The 21,810-nt window shown below is 42.6% G+C and overlaps 1 protein-coding gene across 1 annotated transcript; it reads left to right on the top strand.

The window, feature by feature from the left end:
• The first annotated feature begins 1,361 nt into the window (after positions 1 to 1,361).
• On the top strand, positions 1,362 to 4,864 carry LOC122138397. Its single transcript, XM_042730539.1, has 2 exons — positions 1,362 to 1,466; positions 1,667 to 4,864. Exons 1-2 carry the CDS (start codon positions 1,362 to 1,364, stop codon positions 2,390 to 2,392), a joined length of 831 nt encoding a protein of 276 aa, XP_042586473.1. The 3' UTR covers positions 2,393 to 4,864.
• The last annotated feature ends 16,946 nt before the right edge of the window (positions 4,865 to 21,810 follow it).

Below are 21,810 nucleotides of genomic sequence, written 5' to 3' on the forward strand. Positions count from 1 at the left end.
TTTATTTGTTTTGAAGTGGATAAACATTTATAAATGTCATTTATAACACTTTCTGCATCCCATAATCTAAAGTGAAAACTATCCAACTCATTCCATCACTTTACCCAAGCTTGAACTTTAACTTTTTTAAAATAAATAAATGAACACTCTGCCACCATTTAATCAGCACTTAATTGTTTATTTTTTGTTTTGTTTCCCATGGGACAGCTGCTCACCATAACATGAAAACGCATCATAAACATAGTCCATTATTTTGTGCATTTAATCCAAGTCTTCAGAAGTCGTACGATACCACCGTGTGAGAAAAAGATTTGTTTTCCATAATATAATCATTTAAACATTAATAACAGTAGAAAGCTACCATAAAAATTGGAGTTTCAACACAACGACACTGGTTTGCGGCATTGACGTCAAACCTCGCTCCTTATTGGCTGTCACTTGTGATTTGCGACCACCATAGATTGTTTGTGACGTTCCAAATTGTGTTGAGTGAGATGCAGCGCGACGCTTTGAAGGATGGAAATGCAGATCAGGAGAATGTTTGCGGTGATTAAACACTTTAATTGCATTCTGTAACTCACACAAAATTGTTTTGCTGTCAGAACACTGGTAATGTAGCACACGCGTCATTTAATCTGTTCTTTATACTGCTTTCTGTAATGTTTTAAATAAATTATTGTGACTAACGTACATTTATCTGCCTGTTACACTTTGTATATTATCAAAATGGCTATGTTTAAGATTATAGGGTGGAGAAGGGAGCTTAAAATGATCTTTTTTATACAATAGTATATTAACTAAGATAACAGTCACTGTCAATATATCTATATTGTGTTTATATTTTTGTGAAGTGGCTAAAAAGTTGTGTATGAGGAGTGAGTTAGGGGCTCAAATATATCTATATAATAGTGAAATATATTTGCATAAAAAATATTTATAATTTAAATATCATATAAGGGATTCGTATAGATTTGTATATCCTGTAACTAAAAGGTATACCAGAACCTTTGCAAATGGCAAATACATGGTACATTTACAAACTGCAGTTTGTACATAATTTATAAAGATCTGCAGATGATATGTAACACATTTACAAGTGATGAATAGTTTACACTTTAGATTAGGGGATGCAGAAAGCTTTTTAAATGATTTATTCATGCGTTTACACATCTATAACAGGCGTTGAACATTTTGTAGTGTGTACTGCAGTGTAAGTGCTGACTGGTGAGGATATAGACTTTTAAAGATTTTTTAATGGCAAAAAACAGTCAGGGTCAGTGTGTGGTTTATAAAAACAAGACATGTCTATGGAAGGTCCTCATTTATCTAATGTCTGTGTGTTTTGTATCACCACCTCATCGATGATTTTCACCACTTCTTTTCTTCCACCAGCATTAAAAAATCACTCCTCCCACCAACCACCAAAAAACCCACCCAACCCATTGAATCAATCTGCTCTGCTGAAGGTCCGAGAGTTCCGTCACACATCACACTGTTTGAGTTATTAGTAGTGTTCAGATCAGCCAAACAGCTCTGATCTGAACATAGCTTAGCGACTGCATAGCAATGTCACGACAACTAGCACAACAATGTTGAATGATTTATTGGGAACCATGTGAGGAACTTAATTTGAAGCTTCAGCTTCTGTTCTTTCTTGTCCCAACAGAAGGGGAAGATTGATGAGATCGATCAGCATTTCTCCAGTTTTCACAGCTATAAGTCCCCCCAGTACTGCACGGAGACGTGGTACCAGGTGAGCGTGGACACGGGTCCGGCTGTGACGCCCAGCAGCATCCAGTCTGATGGTATACAGGAGGATGTGCTGATCACGCCAATCATACCGATTGTGCCGATCGGGCCAATCACGCAGTACGTCACCTGCCCCAATGGACAACAGTCTGTTCAGACCAGCTGCACTCCTATGCCTTACTGCCGTGGCCCCGCCCCCTTCTGTGAGGAAGACACACCCCCTCCAGTCCCTGGCCCCGCCCACCCGGAGCTCATGTCTGTCCCTGGCATGGACTACAACATGATTCTAAACCACGCCCCCTACTTTGAGGAAGACACGCCCCCTCCAGACCCTGGCCCTGCCCACCCGGAGCTCGTGTCTGTCCCAGGCATGGACTACAGCATGATTCTAAGTCCCACCCCCGCGCCGCCACCCACTCAGGACTTCTATGTGTGTGTGAACAGCATGACACCCGCCGGCGCTCTGCATCTGGTGCCCTGCCTGAAGCTCGATGAGGGAACGGACAACGAAGTGGACAAGAGCCACCAGCTGGCAGTGCTGCTGGAGAAGCAGATGGAGACGCTGTTGAGCACGATCGAGTCAGACCCAAGCGATGCTGGCATGCCTTCACATTCATCAGACAGGAGCTGCAGAAGCATCTAATAACACACACACACACACAGAATTACACATTCCATGAGTCACACAGTCTGTGCTGATTTGTCTTGAATTGTGACTGGTGTTTCAGTTCAAGCTGCAGAACGCCTGATTCACAGTGCAAGTGTCAGCAGCACATCATTCTTCACTGTGCATGTTAAGAAACGAGGTTGTTCACATTGAAGCGTGAGCGTTGCATTAGCAGCAGTGCAGCGAGTGTTTTCTAGTCTAGTTTCACAGCGCTGCTTCTGCTCGATTAAAGTGACGATGCACTAATATGGACTTAATTAACATGATTTTAAGCGAATTCATTGAGTTTAGTTTGCAAATATGTGTAGATTTGATATAAGTTATAGAAAGTCAAGTGATTTAGCTACCAGTCAGATAATTTTTCCTCCTCATGTAAATAATATTTCACAGGCAATTAATGACTATTTTAGGTAATACTTAAATGATATAGTCACCATAATTACCTACAAATCAGACATGCAGTTTAAGCTGGTTATAAGCTCTTCCTGAGCTTGTGCATGTCAGTGCTCTGATTCAGACCATCACAGTTTTCATGTCATTTTCATTTCAGACCAAACAGCTTCAAATTTCACAGACTGCACTGTAACACACACGCACACGAAGCACTGAACTCCAGCTTTTAAAAAAGCGATTGCAGGCCTGCAGCCTCTCACTCATTTAATTAATGCATTTGTAAATGTGCCTTTTATTTGACTGTGTAATTTGTCTGTGTAATATTTAAGAATGTAAAATCAGATGAACCAGGGTTTTAATCGTGTGAGATGCATAAGATCGTGTTTGCACAGATTAACCACCTTTGTTCACGATCAGTGTTGGGCAAGTTACTCTGAAAATGTAATCAAATTACTGATTACTGATTACTCCTTTTAAAAGTAATCACGTTACTGTTCTGATTACTTTACTTCAAAAGTAATTGGTAATCAGTTACATTACTAGTTACGTTACTTTTTTTCTCCATGAAATTTATGAAATCCCAGCATACATGCTCCCGATAAATATTTGTTATCAAAACTGTTCACTGTTATTTTTAACTAAAGCAAGCGGCTGCTGTGTGCATGGTTTTGCAGAATGCCAGGAACAGCACAGCATTTATAATCTCTAAAAGACATCTCAGTTCATCACAATCTCACAAATCTCTGTTATAACACAATAAATATATGCATAATGAATATTTCATAATGTCTACAATTCGTGTGTAATAATGAGAGGATTCGTGAGCACACAAATTTCAGCACTTCATTACTAAAAAAAAAAATCAAATGACAGTAACGCCTTAGTAAGTAATGCATTACTGCCCAACACTGTTCAAGATACATGACTCTGTTTTGCACTGCATTCATAAAGAGTGCCGTTTAAAACTATGGAAGATTAGAAAAACACTTCTTTGTCAAAAAATGGCGGTTTTATTTTTATGTGTTTGTTCTTGGCTATGTAGAAGTGTCTTATAACAGTGTCACAGAGAAAGGGAGATAATGTTACTGTAACAAGTATCTGTATCTGTATCTCTGTGTGTGTGTGTGTGTAAGTTCTCTTTGTGTGCCTTATAGAGACTGAAGCACTGTTATTTGTTCAACACTGTTTCTCAGACTCATTGTTAGTGTCAGTTCATGTTTTCCTCTTGATTTTCCTGAGGGATTATTTGTCTTTGATATGGAGGGAATGAGACGAGAGGTGGCAGATCTATCTGCAAAGCTTTATTCAAAGTCATGATCAACACAGGCAAGGGTCGGACAATGGCAGACAGGTATATTGAGGGCAAGACAGAAGAGTAGTCTGGTAAACAGGCGTGGATCGATCCAAAGGGTAATCCACAGACAGGCAATAGTCCAGGCAAGGTACAAACAAAGGCAGAGAAGGCAATACAAAGGGTAATCCAAGGCAGGCAGCAAACAGACAGAACGAGGAGACAGGCTAAGATACAAGGCTCGGGTAAACAGGCTAGATAAAGGTGAGACAAAGAACAAGACTAGGAACAAGGTAAAACTCAGAATGGCTCCATAACATTGCTATCACCGACCTAGCGATACATGCAAACACTACCCATCCCTGAACTGTGATTGGCTGCAGGTGAGGGTGTAATCAGTGCAATGGAACATGGGAAATGTAGTCCAGGGTGATGTGTAACAGTCTGTGTAATGTGAGTCAATATAATAAGAAGACAACCTCTGGTGGTGAGCAGATGGAAGACCATGTACAGGATTCTAAACATCCAAATCCGATCAACACAAATAATTCAGGTTAAAATGTTCATGTTCTACCTGCAGATTAATTATAGAAACACATCAGAGAGGTTTATAGAGTAATAAATGTGTCAGCTTTCACAGAAGTGCAGCATGTTTTCTAACTACACCATGTTTTTGTGCACAGTGTTTGTTTCTCATATAAATGTTGCGATCTGTTGGATAACCATATTCCCATGTGGTCAAATAAAGAGAAACTAAAAATGCGGAGGATTTGTGGTTTACACACACAAACACACACACATAATTTTTGATGATTTCTTAGGATGAATGAATGTGGCACAGTGTGTACTTGTTTTGACCAAATGTCCTAACTTCTATTGTGAAATACATTGTCAACCCACTAGTGAAACATTTGACTGATCCTCACTTGTTAAAAATGGACGTCTATGCAGTCAATGAGGACACAAATCTGTATGATGACATGGGTATGACCCAGGTGTGACAATGTGAAGGTGGTTTATGAGGACACTTCCTGTGTCCCTGTATTTTTATTTAAAAAACATACCAAATGTTGTTATTTTTTAAATATCTAAAAATGAATAAAGTTTTGTGTAAGGGGTAGGGTTAGTGTAGGGGGATAGAACAGTATAAGAACTATTATGCCTATGGAAAGTCCCTTTAATTTGTTTGAACTCACATACAGCTCAAACATTTAATTTCACAAGCAGGATGTGTGTGGTTTCAGCAGATAGTAATCGTCAGGCTTCAGCTCCGGTTAGACTGGAATAAGGTCACCTTGTGGGTTATGCAGGCATTTGAGGGAACGTTGCACTTTATAGTCAAAAAGGAAAATATTCTTTATGCTTGATTATATAATGACACATAAAAAACGAGTCAAAGAAAAACAAATAAATAATAAATAGTAAGCCATCCATAAAATAAATCAATAGAAAAAAAGACAAGAAAACTGGTAGGGAGTGGTGGAAATGACTAATGATCCAATAAGTGCTCCTCTGCTTCCATCTACTTCATTTCCAGTCTTTTTTTTTTTAAGGTCATCACATTAAGAAAAATAAAAATTAAAGGTGCACCTATTATTCCATTTTAAAATATTTCCTTTCATGCAGTGTGTAATGTAGCCATATATAAACATAAACAATCTGCAAAGTTGTAAAGTCGAAAGTGCACAATAAATAAAGTCGTCTCCTAAAAGAAAGAAAAACGAGTTCAGAATTCGAATCCCATTTTATGCAAATGTGTTACTCATTTGCATAACTCCTGCACAGGAATCACTTCTTTCTCCTACCATCAGCTCAGGAGCTCCTCTGACTGCAACTCTTATTTTATAATGTGTGGCAAGAATCTTGAGGAATTCTTCATCAAGAAAGGTGTCTGATGCTGGATGGCAGGCTTGAATGCTCTTTATAAGATCTATTCCTACTCCTGAGAAACAGTTGTCAATGTCCTGCATCATTCCAGCAAGGCATGGGTAGTACAGTGCAGAAATCATGTGAAGAACTGTTTTCTGAGTTTGTCCTACATGCTGTCTCCACCACATAATCATTAAGCCTCTTGATTGGTTCGCTGTTGGACAGTGTTTTTCCTGCTTCCTGGTTGCTGTGCTGCTGTTGGTTTGTGATCGTAGCTCCGTGTAACTTTGTTTATCTGTAGAATCTCTATCTTACTATCACTCTCTGATGTTTAAAGTGATAAAATATAACTTAATTCCCACCATATTTCTGATATTATCTATCAATCTAATCTGATTAATTTTATCGTTCGCTTTTTTTCCTAAATCCGCGAGTGCAGCGGACCTGCAACGCGTTAGCATTCATTAGCTTGTCATTAGTGTTTCCATTCATGCCTGTTGCTGTTTTCTTTTCTCCTCTCCTCTCTCTCGCTACATTTCTTTCTCCCTTGCTCCGTTAGTTTTTTTTCACAAGTTCATCAAACAACTGTGGTAAGAATCTTTCATCAAGCACAGTGAGTAATGGCTTCTCCTGCTATTGTTATTTGCACTGCTTGCCACATGTATAGTTTATCTCTCTCTGTCGGTGACGAGGGATTCACATGTGATAAATGCAGGGAAATAGTTAGGCTGACAGAGAAGATTTCAGAATTAGAGACACACATTCAAACTTTAATTGAGGACAGTAAGAATGTGAGGGCTCTAGATATGGCTTTGGATGCGTCTAGCTCAGGGAGTCCTGTACATTGTTCGGTTCCGGTAACAGCGCCATCGCAGCATGGCAACTGGGTGACAGTGAGGAGGCATAGTCGCGGGTCAAAAGAGATACATAGCAGACTGTCGGCACTCAATGGCTGGCTGTCTGAGTGGTGCCCGCAGAATAACATAAGTTTCATAGACATCTGGATGAGCTTTTGGGGCAGACCTGACCTGTTGAAAAGAGAAGGTCTTCATCCCTCCTGGGGTGGTGCCACTCTTCTCTCTAGAAATATGGCACTAACTGGGGCCCAGGTCAGGAAGCAGACAGACTGGCTAAACCGACCGTCTGCTAACCGCCTCCAGTCACAGAAGTCAGTTAACTCTCAGCACATAGAGACTCTTTCACCTAGATATCACACTATAGAGACTGTGTCTGTTCCCCGAACTAGAAAATACAAAAAACGTCCAAACCAAATTAAGAGTAACAATTTAATTGAGATTCAACAAATAAAAAACAGATGCAATACGGATAAACAAATGATTAAGCTTAGCTTATTGAATATCAGGTCCCTTTCTACAAAAGCATTTTTTGTAAATAATATGATCATTGATCATAACCTAGATGTGCTCTGTTTGACAGAAACATGGCTAAAACCTGATGATTACATTATTTTAATGAGTCTACCCCCCCCCCCCCCCAAGATTACTGTTATAAACATGAGCTGCATCCAAAAGGTAAAGGGGGAGGTGTTGCTTCAATTTATAACAATGTTTTCGGTATTTCTCAGAGGGCGGGCTTCAAGTATAACTCATTTGAAGTAATGGTGCTTCATATAACATTATTGAGAGAAACAAGTGTTAATGATAAATCCCCTGTGATGTTTGTACTGGCTACTGTATACAGGCCACCAGGGCACCATACAGACCTTATTAAAGAGTTTGCTGATTTTATATATGAGTTAGTGCTGGCTGCAGATAAAGTTTTAATTGTTGGTGATTTTAATATCCATGTTGATAATGAAAAAGATGCATTGGGATCAGCATTTATAGACATTCTGAACTCTATTGGGGTAAGACAACATGTCTCAGGACCTACTCATTGTCAAAATCATACTCTACATTTAATACTGTCACATGGAATTGATGATGATGGTGTTGAAATTATGCAGCCAAACGATGATATCTCAGATCATTATTAAGTTTTGTGCAAACTTCATATAGCTAAAACTGTAAATTCTACTTCTTGTTACAAGTATGATAGAACCATCACTTCTACCACAAAAGACTGCTTTGTAAGTAATCTTCCTGATGTATCCCAATTCCTTAGCATATCCAAAACCTCAGAACAACTTGATGATGTAATAGAAACTATGGACTCTCTCTTTTCCAACACTTTAAATAAAGTTGCTCCTTTACGTTTAAGGAAGATTAAGGAAAACAATCTGACACCTTGGTATAATGAGCACACTCACACCCTAAAGAGAGCAGCCCGGAAAATGGAGCGCAGCTGGAGGAAAACAAAACTAGAGGTATTTCATATTGCTTGGTGGGAAAGTAACCTATCCTACAGAAAAGCATTAAAAACTGATAGATCTGATTACTTTTCGTCTCTTTTAGAAGAAAACAAACATAACCCCAGGTATTTATTCAATACAGTGGCTAAATTAACGAAAAATAAAGCATCAACAAGCGTTGACACTTCCCAACAGCACAGCAGTAATGACTTTATGAACTACTTTACTTCTAAGATCGATACTATTAGAGATAAAATTGTAACCATGCAGCCGTCAACTACAGTATCGCATCAGACAGTGCACTATAGATCCACTGAGGAACAGTTCCACTCATTCTCTACTATAGGAGAGGAAGAATAGTATAAACTTGTTAAATCATCTAAACCAACAACATGTATGTTAGACCCTATTCCAAGTAAGCTTGGAGAGGTGCTAAAAGAGGTGTCATAGACCCTTTTCTGACCAACAACAATACCCCAAAGAAATAATTAAATACACACAAAACCCTAAAACCCCCTTTCATTAAAACACTCATCAAAAAACCACAACTTGACCCCAAAGAAATAGTTAATTACAGACCAATCTCGAATCTCCCTTTTCTGTCCAAGATACTTGAAAAGGTAGTATCCTCACAATTATATTCCTTCTTAGAGAAAAATGGTATCTGTGAGGATTTCCAGTCAGGATTTATACTGTATTATAGTACTGAAACTGCTTTCCTTAGAGTTACAAATGACCTGCTGTTATCATCTGATCGTGGTTGTATCTCTCTATTAGTGCTATTGGATCTTAGTGCTGCGTTCGACACTATTGACCACAACATTCTTTTGCATAGACTAGAAAACTTTGTGGGTATTAATGGAAGTGCATTAGCATGGTTTAAATCATACCTATACCCATCAATTTGTAGCAGTGAATGAAGAGATATCATATTGATCACAAGTGTAGTATGGAGTACCTGAAGGCTCAGTACTAGGGCCGTTACTCTTCACGCTTTACATGTTACCCCTGGGAGATATCATCAGGAAACATGGTGTTTGCTTTCACTGTTATGCTTATTAAACTTATATTAAAAAAAAAATACCAATATTAAAAAATAATTAAGATTAATTTCTAAATAAAAAAAACAAAGACAAGTAATTTCTTACTGCTAAATTCTGAAAAAACAGAGGTGTTAATTATAGGGCCTAAAAACTAAGACTTGATGGCTGCTGTCAATTCTTCGTCATCAGTTAGGAACCTAGGTGTGCTAGCTGATAGCAATCTTTCCTTGGAAAGCCACGTTTCAAGCATTTGTAAAACTGCATTTTTCCATCGCAAAAATATATCTAAATTATGACCTATGTTCTCAATGTCAAATGCAGAAATGTTAATCCATGCGTTTATGACCTCAAGGTTAGATTATTGTAATGCTTTATTGGGTGGTTGTTCTGCAAGCTTAATAAACAAACACCAGCTAGTCCAAAATGCAGCAGCTAGAGTTCTTACTAGAACCAAGAAGTATGACTATATTAGCCCGGTTCTGTCAACAATGCACTGGCTCCCTATTAAACATTATATAGATTTTTAAATCTTGCTTACTACTTATAAAGCCCTGAATGGTTTAGCACCTCAGTATTTGAATGAGCTCTTGTTACATTATAGTCCTCCACGTCCGCTGCGTTCTCAAAACTCTGGCAATTTGATAATACCTAGAATATCAAAATCAACTGCGGGCGGCAGATTCTTTTCCTGTTTAACGCCTAAACTCTTGAATAACATTGTTTGGGAGGCAGACACACTCTTGCAGTTTAAATCTAGATTAAAGACCTATGTAGCAAAGAGCTACCTGATACTGTTAGGGCTAGCTTGAATCGCAGTGAACCAGGTGTGTCGGTCAGAACACCACAGAGGAAAGTATCAGTTTAAACAGGTTTAGTTTCACAGATATGATATGATCAACTCAGAGGGGGAGTCAGCCTTTACATGAACATCAGTCCGTGTCTACTAACAAGAGGTGGACCAAGAAGCTTGAGGACTGCAGTGGACACTAAGTGGATAAGGGTTGCTGAAGATGACAGGAGGCGTGAGCCAGTTAGAGGAGAAACTTAAGCACAGTCGTTAACCTGTTAGCCAGCACCCCTCATTATGGGACTCACAGTTGAAAGTGCTCTACCTAACTTAAAATTGTAACAGTTTCTTACTTCAGTGTTACAAACATAATTTTGGTGTCTTTGGAAAGAAGACCCTTTGGGCTTTTATCCACCAGATTTGATAATGCTCAAAAATATTAAAAGTTATAGACACTGAAGTGCCTTGAATTTTTTTTTACCACACTTAAATATTTTTTTATTTTATATAAAAATACATGAAATCAGTCCTGGAGCAATCTAGAAAAGTAATGGGTTGAAAGTCACATGTCTCATGAGTTTCTATGTCAAATCTGAATAAGATATCATGAAAAATGAGACTCCTGCAAATATTTTTATGAGACTTTGTCTAGACCCCCTTTGTACTCACTCGTATAGGACGCACACAACACAAGATACATTCAAACTAAGGCTTATATTGACTATAATGCACATCTTTTCACAATTTGCTCCTGTAAAAGGCGTATTCTTAATCTGGAGTCGTTGACGGACATTCCTCATCCTCCTCAGCATCCGGTATGACTGGAAGAGTAATAAGCCGAGCAACGGGCCGGGTGTAGACTTTGTCCTTAACCTGTACATCTACGGATCGTACATGCCCATCCGCACTTGGATGTACTTTAACCACTCTGCCAACTGGCCAGAGTGCCCGCGGAAACTGGGGGTCCATCAACAGGACTATAGAACCTACTGCCAGATCAGCTGGGGTACCATGCCATTTCTGTCAGCATTGAAGGGTTGGCAGGTAGCACCTGATGAATCTCAAGAAGTGATCTGCTAGGACTTGGCAGTGTCGCGATCTTCGCCGGCTCAATCCCTCACTCTTAGGGTACACCACTGGAGGTAACGCACCATCCAGCCGCCCCATCAAGAAGACATTTGGAATCACAGCATCCAAGTCAGCAACACTGGAGGAGGTGTAACCCAGCGGTTTTGAGTTCAATATAGCCTCGACCTCTAGAAGCACTGTAAGCAATACTTCCTCAGAGACTGGTTGGACTCCAATGACAGTATACAGTGCAATTTTTACCAGACTTTATCTCCCTCTCCCATGCACCCCCGAAGTGGGGAGTGCAGGGGGATTGAAGCGGAAAACAATCTTCTGCTTGGCGAGGAGTTGTTTGAGGTCGGAAGACATGCTGTTGAACCATTCACTAAGCTCTTTCTCACCTCCCTTAAAGTTTGTGCCCTGGTCTGAATAGAGCTCTGCTGGACTCCCACGGCGCGCAATGAACTGTCTGAGGCTCATTAAGAAGGAGTCAGAATCCATAGCGTGCAAGAGATCCAAGTGCACTCCCCGAGTGGTAAGGCATTTATAAATAATGCCCCACCTTTTTTCTGAACGTTGTCCTAGCTTCACTTGAAAAGGTCCGAAGCAATCGACACCAGTGGAGTAGAACGCCGGCTTGTATAGACGCAGACGGGCCACTGGTAAATCAGCCATCTTTGGGACCGATGGCTTAGATTTCCAACGCCGGCACTCCTGACATTGGGTTTGCACCCTCCTGATGGCCTCCCTTCCACGGATGATCCAAAATTTCCGGCGCATCTCTGCGAATACTCGCTCTGGGCCCAGATGACAGAGCCGAACATCATAGTCTTGGATAAGGAGTTTCGTTGCGGGATGCGTGGGGTCCAGGACAATGGGATGTTTAAAGGCAGGGTCTAACCATTCAGTCCGTCGGAGTCTCCCTCCCACCCGTATAATTCCCTCATCAGGGTCCAGCTCTGGGGATAGGGTAAGGAGACGACTACTTCGAAGCACAGCCTTTCCTGCTTTAAGATGGCACAACTCTACTGGAAAGCATTCAGATTGAATTCTCTGAGTTTTCTTCTCTGTCTGACGATAGTCCTCTGCAGTCAAGTGCTCGTCTTGGTTCGTCGTCCCATGCACCTCCTGCACTGCAACCTCAACCATATCCATCCAGGACCGGTATGGCTGCCCTCCATGGGCCTCCTGTCTGTCAGCTCTTGATATCACTCCACATGAAGCAACCTTCTTATACTCTGTGATATCCTGTTCTGGGATCTCTCCAGGTGAGGATGGCCATTCAGCAGGTCCCTTGCGGAGGAAAGATGGCCCTTGGCTCCAGCGGTTAGGTACAGCTAATTTTGCTAAGGTCTTCCCACGGGTAACATCATCCACCGGGTTCTGAGGGGAGTCAATGTAGCGCGAGGTACTCTCCACCGTAAGCTCTTGGATCTCCACCACACGAGTGCCCACGAAGACCTTGAAGTGCCATGACTCCAACTGCAACCAGGTTAACACTGTCGTTGAGACACTCCAAAGTATTGTCTAATCTGTCATCACCGTCAGCTCTCTCTCGACTGTCTTTACCAACTGGGCAGCAGTCAATGCACCACAAAGCTCGAGGCAAGGAATGGAAAGTTGCCGCTGGGGTGCTGCCCTGGACCTAGCTGCAAGGAATGATAGATGGATTTGTCCCTGAACATCTTCCGTCAAAACAAATGAAACTGAGTCAAGTCAAGTCAAGTCATCTTTATTTATATAGCGCTTTAAACAAAAAAGATTGCGTCAAAGCAACTGAACAACATTAATTAGGAAAACAGTGTCAATAATGCAAAATGACAGTTAAAGGCAGTTCATCATTGAATTCAGCGATGTCATCATGCAGCTCAGTTCAGTCTTAAATAGTATCTGTGCAATAATTTGCAATCAAGTCAACGATATCGCTGTAAATGAAGTGTCCCCAACTAAGCAAGCCAGAGGCGACAGCGGCAAGGAACCAAAACTCCATCAGTGAGAGAATGGAGAAAAAAACCTTGGGAGAAAACCAGGCTCAGTTGGGGGGCCAGTTCTCCTCTGACCAGACGAAACCAGCAGTTCAATTCCAGGCTGCAGCAAAGTCAAATTGTGCAGAAGAATCATCTGTTTCCTGTGGTCTTGTCCCGGTGGTCGTCTGAAACAAGGTCTTTACAGGGGATCTGTCTCTGGGGCTCTAGTCCTGGTCTCCGCTGTCTTTCAGGGTTGTAGAGATCCTTTCTAGGAGCTAATCCACCATCTGGGCTGGATACATACTGGATCCGGGTGACTACAGTGACCCTCTGACTTGGATACAGACTGGATCTGGTGGCTACGGTGACCTCGGAGTAAGAGAGAAACAGACTAATATGAGCGTAGATGCCATTCTTCTAACGATGTAGCAAGTACATCGGGTCTTATGGGAAGTGTTCCCGGTTCCGGTTCACCTAATTAATGCAGCCTAAAAATCCTTTAAACGGATTTGGATATTAGAAGTGTATTAGTATGTTATGTGTAAGCCAGGTTAAAGAGATGGGTCTTTAATCTAGATTTAAACTGCAAGAGTGTGTCTGCCTCCGAAACAATGTTAAGTTTTTTATTCCAGAGTTTGGGTGCTAAATAGGAAAAGGATCTGCCGCCCGCAGTTGACTTTGATATTCTAGGTATTATCAAATTGCCAGAATTTTGAGAACGGAGCGGACGTGGAGGACTATAATGTAACAAGAGCTCATTCAAATACTGAGGTGCTAAACCATTCAGGGCTTTATAAGTAATAAGCACGATTTTAAAATCTATACGATGTTTGATAGGGAGCCAGTGCAGTGTTGACAGGACCGGGCTAATATGATCATACTTCCTGGTTCTAGTAAGAACTCTAGCTGCTGCATTTTGGACTAACTGGAGTTTGTTTACTAAGCGTGCAGAACAACCACCCAATAGAGCATTACAATAGTCTAACCTTGAGATCATAAACGCATGGATTAACATTTCTGCATTTGACATTGAGAGCATAGGCCGTAATTTAGATATATTTTTGAGATGGAAAAATGCAGTTTTACAAATGCTAGAAACGTGGCTTTCTAAGGAAAGGTTGCTATCAAATAGCACACCTAGGTTCCTAACTGATGACGAAGAATTGACAGAGCAGCCATCAAGGCTTAGACAGCATTCTAGGTCATTACATGCAGAGCTTTTTGGCCCTATAATTAACACCTCTGTTTTTTCAGAATTTAGCAGTAAAAAATTACTCGTCATCCAGTTTTTTATATCGACTATGCATTCCGTAAATTTTTCAAATTGGTATGTTTCGCCGGGCCGCGAAGAAATATAGAGCTGAGTATCATCAGCATAACAGTGAAAGCTAACACCGTGTTTCCTGATGATATCTCCCAAGGGTAACATGTAAAGCGTGAAGAGTAACGGCCCTAGTACTGAGCCTTGAGGTACTCCATACTGCACTTGTGAACGATATGATACCTCTTCATTCACTACTACGAATTAATGGCGGTCATATAAGTACGATTTAAACCATGCTAATGCACTTCCATTTATGCCAACAAAGTGTTCTAGTCTATGCAAAAGAATAGTGTGGTCAATAGTGTCGAACGCAGCACTAAGATCCAATAGCACTAATAGAGAGATACAACCACGATCAGATGATAAGAGCAGGTCATTTGTAACTCTAAGGAGAGCAGTCTCAGTACTATGATACGGTCTAAATCCTGACTGGAAATCCTCACAGATGCCATTTTTCTCTAAGAAGGAATATAATTGTGAGGATACTACCTTTTCTAGTATCTTTGAAAGAAAAGGGAGATTCGAGAACGGTCTATAAATAACTAGTTCTTTGGGGTCAAGTTGTGGTTTTTTGATGAGAGGCTTAATAACAGCCAGTTTGAAGGATTTTGGGACATACCCTAATAACAATGAGGAATTAATAATAGTCAGAAGAGGATCTATGACTTCTGGAAGCACCTCTTTTAGGAGCTTAGATGGAATAGGGTCTAACATACATGTTGTTGGTTTAGATGATTTAACAAGTTTATACAATTCTTCCTCTCCTATAGTAGAGAATGAGTGGAACTGTTCCTCAGGGGATCTATAGTGAACTGTCTGATGTGATACTGTAGCTGATGGCTGCATGGTTACAATTTTATCTCTAATAGTATCGACTTTAGAAGTAAAGTAGTTCATAAAGTCATTACTGCTGTGATGTTGAGAAATGTCAACACTTATTGATGCTTTATTTTTCGTTAATTTAGCCACTGTATTGAATAAATACCTGGGGTTATGTTTGTTTTCTTCTAAAAGAGACGAAAAGTAATCAGATTTAGCAGTTTTCAATGCTTTTCTGTAAGATAGGTTACTTTCCCTCCAAGCAATACGGAATACTTCTAGTTTTGTTTTCCTCCAGCTGCGCTCCATTTTCCGGGCTGCTCTCTTTAGGGTGCGAGTGTGCTCATTACACCACGGTGTCAGACTGTTTTCCTTAACCTTCCTTAAGCGTAAAGGAGCAACTGTATTTAAAATGCTAGAAAAGAGAGAGTCCATAGTTTCTGTTACATCATCAAGTTGTTCTGAGGTTTTGGATATGCTAAGGAATCGGGATACATCAGGAAGATTACTTACAAAGCAGTCATTTGTGGTAGAAGTGATGGTTCTACCATACTTGTAACAAGAAGTGGAATTTACAGTTTTAGCTATATGAAGTTTGCACAAAAACTAAATAATGATCTGAGATATCATCGCTTGGCTGCATAATTTCAACACCATCAACATCAATTCCATGTGACAGTATTAAATCTAGAGTATGATTTCGACAATGAGTAGGTCCTGAGACGTGTTGTCTAACCCCAATAGAGTTCAGAATGTCTATAAATGCTGATCCCAATGCATCTTTTTCATTATCAACATGAATATTAAAATCACCAACAATTAAAACTTTATCTGCAGCCAGCACTAGCTCGGATGTAAAATCAGCAAACTCTTTAATAAAGTCTGTATGGTGCCCTGGTGGCCTGTATACAGTAGCCAGTACAAACATCACAGGGGATTTATCATTAACATTTGTTTCTCTGGATAATGTTATATTAAGCACCAATACTTCAAACGAGTTATACTTGAAGCCTGCCCTCTGAGAAATCCTGAAAACATTGTTATAAATTGAAGCAACACCTCCCCCTTTACCTTTTGGACGTGGCTCATGTTTATAACAGTAATCTTGGGGTGTAGACTCATTTAAAATAATATAATCATCAGGTTTTAGCCAGGTTTCTGTCAAACAGAGTGCATCTAGATTATGATCAGTGATCATATTATTTACAAAAAGTGCTTTCGTAGAAAGGGACCTGATATTCAATAAGCCAAGCTTTATCATTTGTTTATCCGTATTGCATCTGTTTTTTATTTGTTGAACCTCAATTAAATTGTTGCTCTTAAATTGGTTTGGACGTTTTTTTGTATTTTCTAGCCCAGGGAACAGACACAGTCTCTATAGTGTGATATCTAGGTCAAAGAGTCTCTATGTGCTGAGAATTAACTGACTTCTGTGACTGGAGGCAGCTAGCAGACGGTCGGTTTAGCCAGTCTGTCTGCTTCCTGACCTGGGCCCCAGTTAGTCAAGTACAAACTCTAAGACTATGTGCCATATTTCTAGAAAGAAGAGCGGCACCACCCCAGGAGGGATGAAGACCATCTCTTTTCAACAGGTCAGGTCTGCCCCAAAAGCTTTTCCATTTGTCTATGAAACCTATATTATTCTGCGGGCACCACTTAGACATCCAGCCATTGATTGATGACAATCTGCTATGCATCTCATCACCACGGTAAGCAGGGAGGGGACCAGAGCATATTACAGTGTCTGACATCATGCTTGCAAGTTCACACACCTCTTTAAAGTTATTTTTAGTGATCTCCGACTGGCGAAGTCGAACATCATTAGCACCGGCGTGAATAACAATCTTACTGTATTTACGTTTAGCATTAGCCAGCACTTTTAAATTTGATAAGATGTCAGGCGCTCTGGCTCCCGGTAAACATTAGACTATGGTGGCTGGTGTCTCTATTTTCAAGTTCCGTACAATAGAATCGGCAATAACTAGAGCAGTTTCATCAGGTTTCTCAGTGGGTGCATCACTGAGTGGGGAGAAACCTGTTTAATGTTTTGATCGGAACAGAAGAGTGGTGTTTAGACCCACGACTATGCCGCCTCACAGTCACCCAGTTGCCCTGCTGCAAAGGCCCTGTTACCGAAACCGAACAATGTACAGGACTCCCTGAGCTAGACGCATCCAAAGCCATATCTAGAGCCCTCACATTCTTACTGTCCTCAATTAAAGTTTGGATGCGTGTCTCTAATTCTGAAATCTTCTCTGTCAGCCTAACTATTTCCCTGCATTTATCACATGTGAATCCCTCACCACCGACAGAGATAGATAAACTATACATGTGGCAAGCAGTGCAAATAACAATAGCAGGAGAAGCCATTACTCACCGTGCTTGATGAAAGATTCTTACCACAGTTGTTTGATGAACTTGTGAAAACCGGAGAGAGAGAGTAACGAGAGAAAGGAGAGGAGGAAAGAAAACAGCGATAGGCACAAATGGAAACGCTGATGACAAGCTAACGAGTGCTAACGCGATGCAGGTGCACTGCACTCACGGATTTAAAATAAAAGTGAACGATCAAATTAATCAGATTAGATTGATAGATAATATCAGAAATGCGTCACTGAACCTGAGCCATAAACCCTTTCGGAGGCGTCACTGAACACGTGGATCTGCCTGGAAACAACCATCTGTTCCGTAAGGGCTGGAGCATAGGGTCGGGGTATGAAGATGCATGGTAGCAGGTGTAACTCAGATTCCCATTCCTTCCATGCCTTCTGCAGGTCTTGAGGGATACATGGGTCATCCCAGTCACGAGGCTTGTCCCACATGCTCTGGACGATGAGCTTGGCGCGAGTCGTGTAAGGTGCAATAAATCCCAGGGGATCATATTGTCGGGCCAGTACCTTGTAGACATTTCTCATCATCAGCGCCTCATACTCCAGAGGTCGGCTCTTATAACCTAAAGTGTCTAATTTCCAGTTCCAGCTGAGTCCGAGGGCTGGTTAAAACAGGCCAGGTTCATCGTGGGAAAGCCATCACTCTGTGCTGTCAGATCTTGCCTCTGCAGGTAGATGTCGGAGCACATCAGGTATGTTGCAGGCCCACTGTCTGAGCTCAAATCCTCCAGACGCTAGTACCTCCCTGAGTCGGTCCACTAGTTCTTTGGCCTCATTCGCGGTGTGCACACTCTGGAGGCAGTTATCCACATAAAAACAGTGTTCCACCGAATACTGGATTCCTTCACCTGGCCCGCCATGATCTCTCGCATGCCTCTGGAGGGCGAAGGTGGCACAGCATGGTGAGCACGCAGTGCCAAATGGTAGAACTTGCCACTGGAATACTTCAGGGGGGTTATCGCGCTTCATGTCCCTCCAGATGAACCTGAGGAGCGGCTGGTCTTCTGGTAAGAGCCGAACCTGGTGGAACATGCCTCTGATGTCTCCACTAACTGCCACTGCATGTTCCCTGAAGCGTAATAAGACTCCCAGAAGAGAGGCTCCCAGTGTTGGTCCAGGAAGGAGGGTGTCATTGAGGCTTCGGCCTTGGAATTGGAAAGAGCAGTTGAAGACTACACGACCCTTCCCGTTATGACTTACCAAATGATGCGGTATGTACCACGACCCTTTGGTGGCTGAGGCATCACCTGGGTCAATCCTCCTGACTGCTCCTGCTTCCACCAACCGAATCGCTGCACAGTACTCTTCAGCTTGTAGAGGATCCCGGGCCAAGCGTCTCTCTAGACTTCTGAGGCTGGGTAGGACGGCTTCGTCTGGAGCTCTGAGTGGGGGAACACCTTGTTTCCTTAGCAGGGGCGTGGCATATCTAAGGATGCCTGCAACCTGTACTCGCCTCGTTCTGGCCTCCAAGTGCTCCAGCGCTTCCTTATCCTGTTTTGATCTCACTGCCCGTTGGCTACTCTGATATGGCAGGATGTCCATCTTCCAGAGCTTCTCCACGTTCTGCATCAGTTCTGTCATCTGGGATGAGACACCAGTGAGGAGACACTGCTGGATACTAGGGGCCCACTGGATAAGGTGTGCAGGTCCTTGGAGCGTCCATCCCATCTTCATTCAAATGGCCGCCAGACCTCCAGGAGGGCCAAGTCCCACCGGCTCAACATGGGTAAGTAGATGGGGGTAGTCTGCACCAATCAGCACGAGCGGCTTGACGTGTTCAAATGGCTCAATCGGGAGGTCTGCCAGGTGCTTGTACCTCCTCTTTAGACTGGTGATGGGGTATGAGTGGTCTGCTAGACCCAAGCGTTGCGAAGTGAAGGCCTCCATTATTCGGAACGTTCTCTTAGGATTAGTTGGGGATGAGATTTTGAATGAAACAGCGGCTCCCTTCAGGGTTTGAACTTCCTGTCGAATTGTGCGGAGAGCGAGATCTTCAGGCTTCTTCTGCAGGCCCAGTTTATCAACTGCCTCAGGCAGGAGCATTGTCCGAACCCTGACGACTTTCAACAGAACCCGGGCATGGGACGATGGTCTGTCTAGGTAAAGAACTTCCGTACTGGTGCTTACAAGACAGCTTTCAGCTTTTGGTTGCTCAGCATTGGTGCGTACGTTGACATCATGCAGTACCCTTAGATGCTTTCCTTGGCACACATTACAGAGCCTCTTGAGGTCACATTGCGCTGCTTGATTTGCCCTCCCACATCTCCAGCATCTCTTGTTGACTTTGATCCACTCTATGACCTCCTCTCGGGTGAGTTTCTGAATAGCCGGACACTTATTGAAGAAGTGCTCTGTACCCTCGCAATATGGACAATAGGGTTTCAATTTGGCTTTCTGTCTCAGTGCGGAACTCTGACCTTCTTGTCTGGTTGCTTGGTTCGATGTATGGCTCTCAGCCCCGTGTAGGACCGTAGCTATGGGTTGCCGCTTCTCGGCTCGGTAGCCAGACAGCCCTTGGGTGCAGATGTCAGATAGGCTGTCATATCCTTGACACCACGACTCGTATCGAAGCCATTCTGCCAGGTCGAGCAGTGTATGAGTGTGTCCAGGACGGTGGAACATCATACGCCTGAAGTTCGGTCTCATCTCAGTTGGAAGCTTGGTAAGGAGACGGGCCACATGTGAGCCACATCTCAGCTCAAGTTCTCCGTCTGGGCCTAATGTCTGCAACATACCTACAAGTGATTGTACATGCAGAGAGAATTTCTCGAAGGCTGCTATATCTCCCCTCCTAATCTCAGGCGAATCCATCACTGCAGCAATCCGCTTCAAGGCTACGTGGTGAGGCTGACCAAACTTCTCAGTCAAGGCTGCCATGGTGTCTGTGTATGGCCTTGGTGAGCTAATGAAGGAGTCAGCAATGAGACAGGCCTCTACGTGGTCTACAAGAATCTGATACTTGAAAAGCTCTGAAGCATCTGCGGGCAGCAGGTTTGACAGAGCTAATTTTAGCCGAGAAAACTCCATTGGGTCGTTATGGATAAACAGGGGAATTTTCGGGGCCGGCCCTATATACTCTCCTCTTCCCTGATTCACAGATTCTGACGAGAACTGTCTGCCTCTGGCGGCATGCGGTCGGCTCATATCAGGCCTAACTGGATGCTGAGTTAAGGATCCTCCATCGGTGGGATACATACTGGGTTGCGGACGTGAGATGGGTGAACATGGCCCTGGTCTCGGGGTAGAAGACAAGACATCATACTGTTCCGGACCTCATCTAGGCTGAGGGGGGTTCAGGCTTCGAAGGGTTGAATGTGGACGAGTGTGGGCTGTAATGCTGGATGTCACACTGTCCCTTTTGAGCTGTAACTCACTCATCATCCGGTCTATGACAATGACCACTCACTGCTCCTCGACTGCTGCCGACTCTGGAGGGTAGTCAGAGGAAGGCCATGGCAGAGGGGGCAGCTCCCTGTCTCCCACCTCTTCCTCTGGCACTAATGAGTCATCTGGTAATGGAAGGGGAGGCATTGGCCGTCGCTCAAAGGATTGCTCGCCCTGCACTGCACCTTGCTCTCTGGCTGAGGCCGATAGTTCAAACGGTTCTCTTCTAGTGTCATAAGGTCAGGCAGAACTGTACTGCATGCTCTCTTTGTGTAGCCCGCTTCGCTCAGCTCCATCCTCAGAGTTGGGCATAGTGGTATGTGGCCATCCTATGCTTGTGTCCTCATAGCTCTCCTCAAAGCTTGGTGAATAGTCGTCACGTGCCACTGGGGGGCTACTCCACTTCACATAAGGCTGTGAGCTCAGATTCTCCTCTCTAGGCAGGTGTGGTGCCAGGCTGACATGTGATGTGCCACATATCCTTGGTCGCACTGCACTGACCTCATAATCCTTCAGATAGGATGGCTGTCTTAACTGATGTTTGGGCCGAGTCGAGGTTCCCCAAAATGCTTCATCACTCTGTTGCATACTCCCAGCACAACTATGATCCGGCTCGAAGGACCACAATTGTAGCAAAGAGCTACCTGATACTGTTAGGGCTAGCTTGAATCGCAGTGAACCAGGTGTGTGTCGGTCAAAACACCACAGAGGGAAGTATCAGTTTGAACAGGTTTATTTTCACAGATAT

This window comes from Cyprinus carpio, chromosome B9 (genome assembly GCF_018340385.1).
Source record: "Cyprinus carpio isolate SPL01 chromosome B9, ASM1834038v1, whole genome shotgun sequence".
NCBI lineage: Eukaryota > Metazoa > Chordata > Actinopteri > Cypriniformes > Cyprinidae > Cyprinus > Cyprinus carpio.

Excerpts from the sequence above, each read along its gene's own strand:
- LOC122138397 (XM_042730539.1), top strand. The coding sequence starts at position 1,362 with ATGATTTTCACCACTTCTTTTCTTCCACCAGCATTAAAAAATCACTCC. Across the intron at positions 1,467-1,666 it reads ATCAATCTGCTCTGCTGAAG|AAGGGGAAGATTGATGAGAT; the intron begins GTCCGAGAGTTC and ends TTGTCCCAACAG.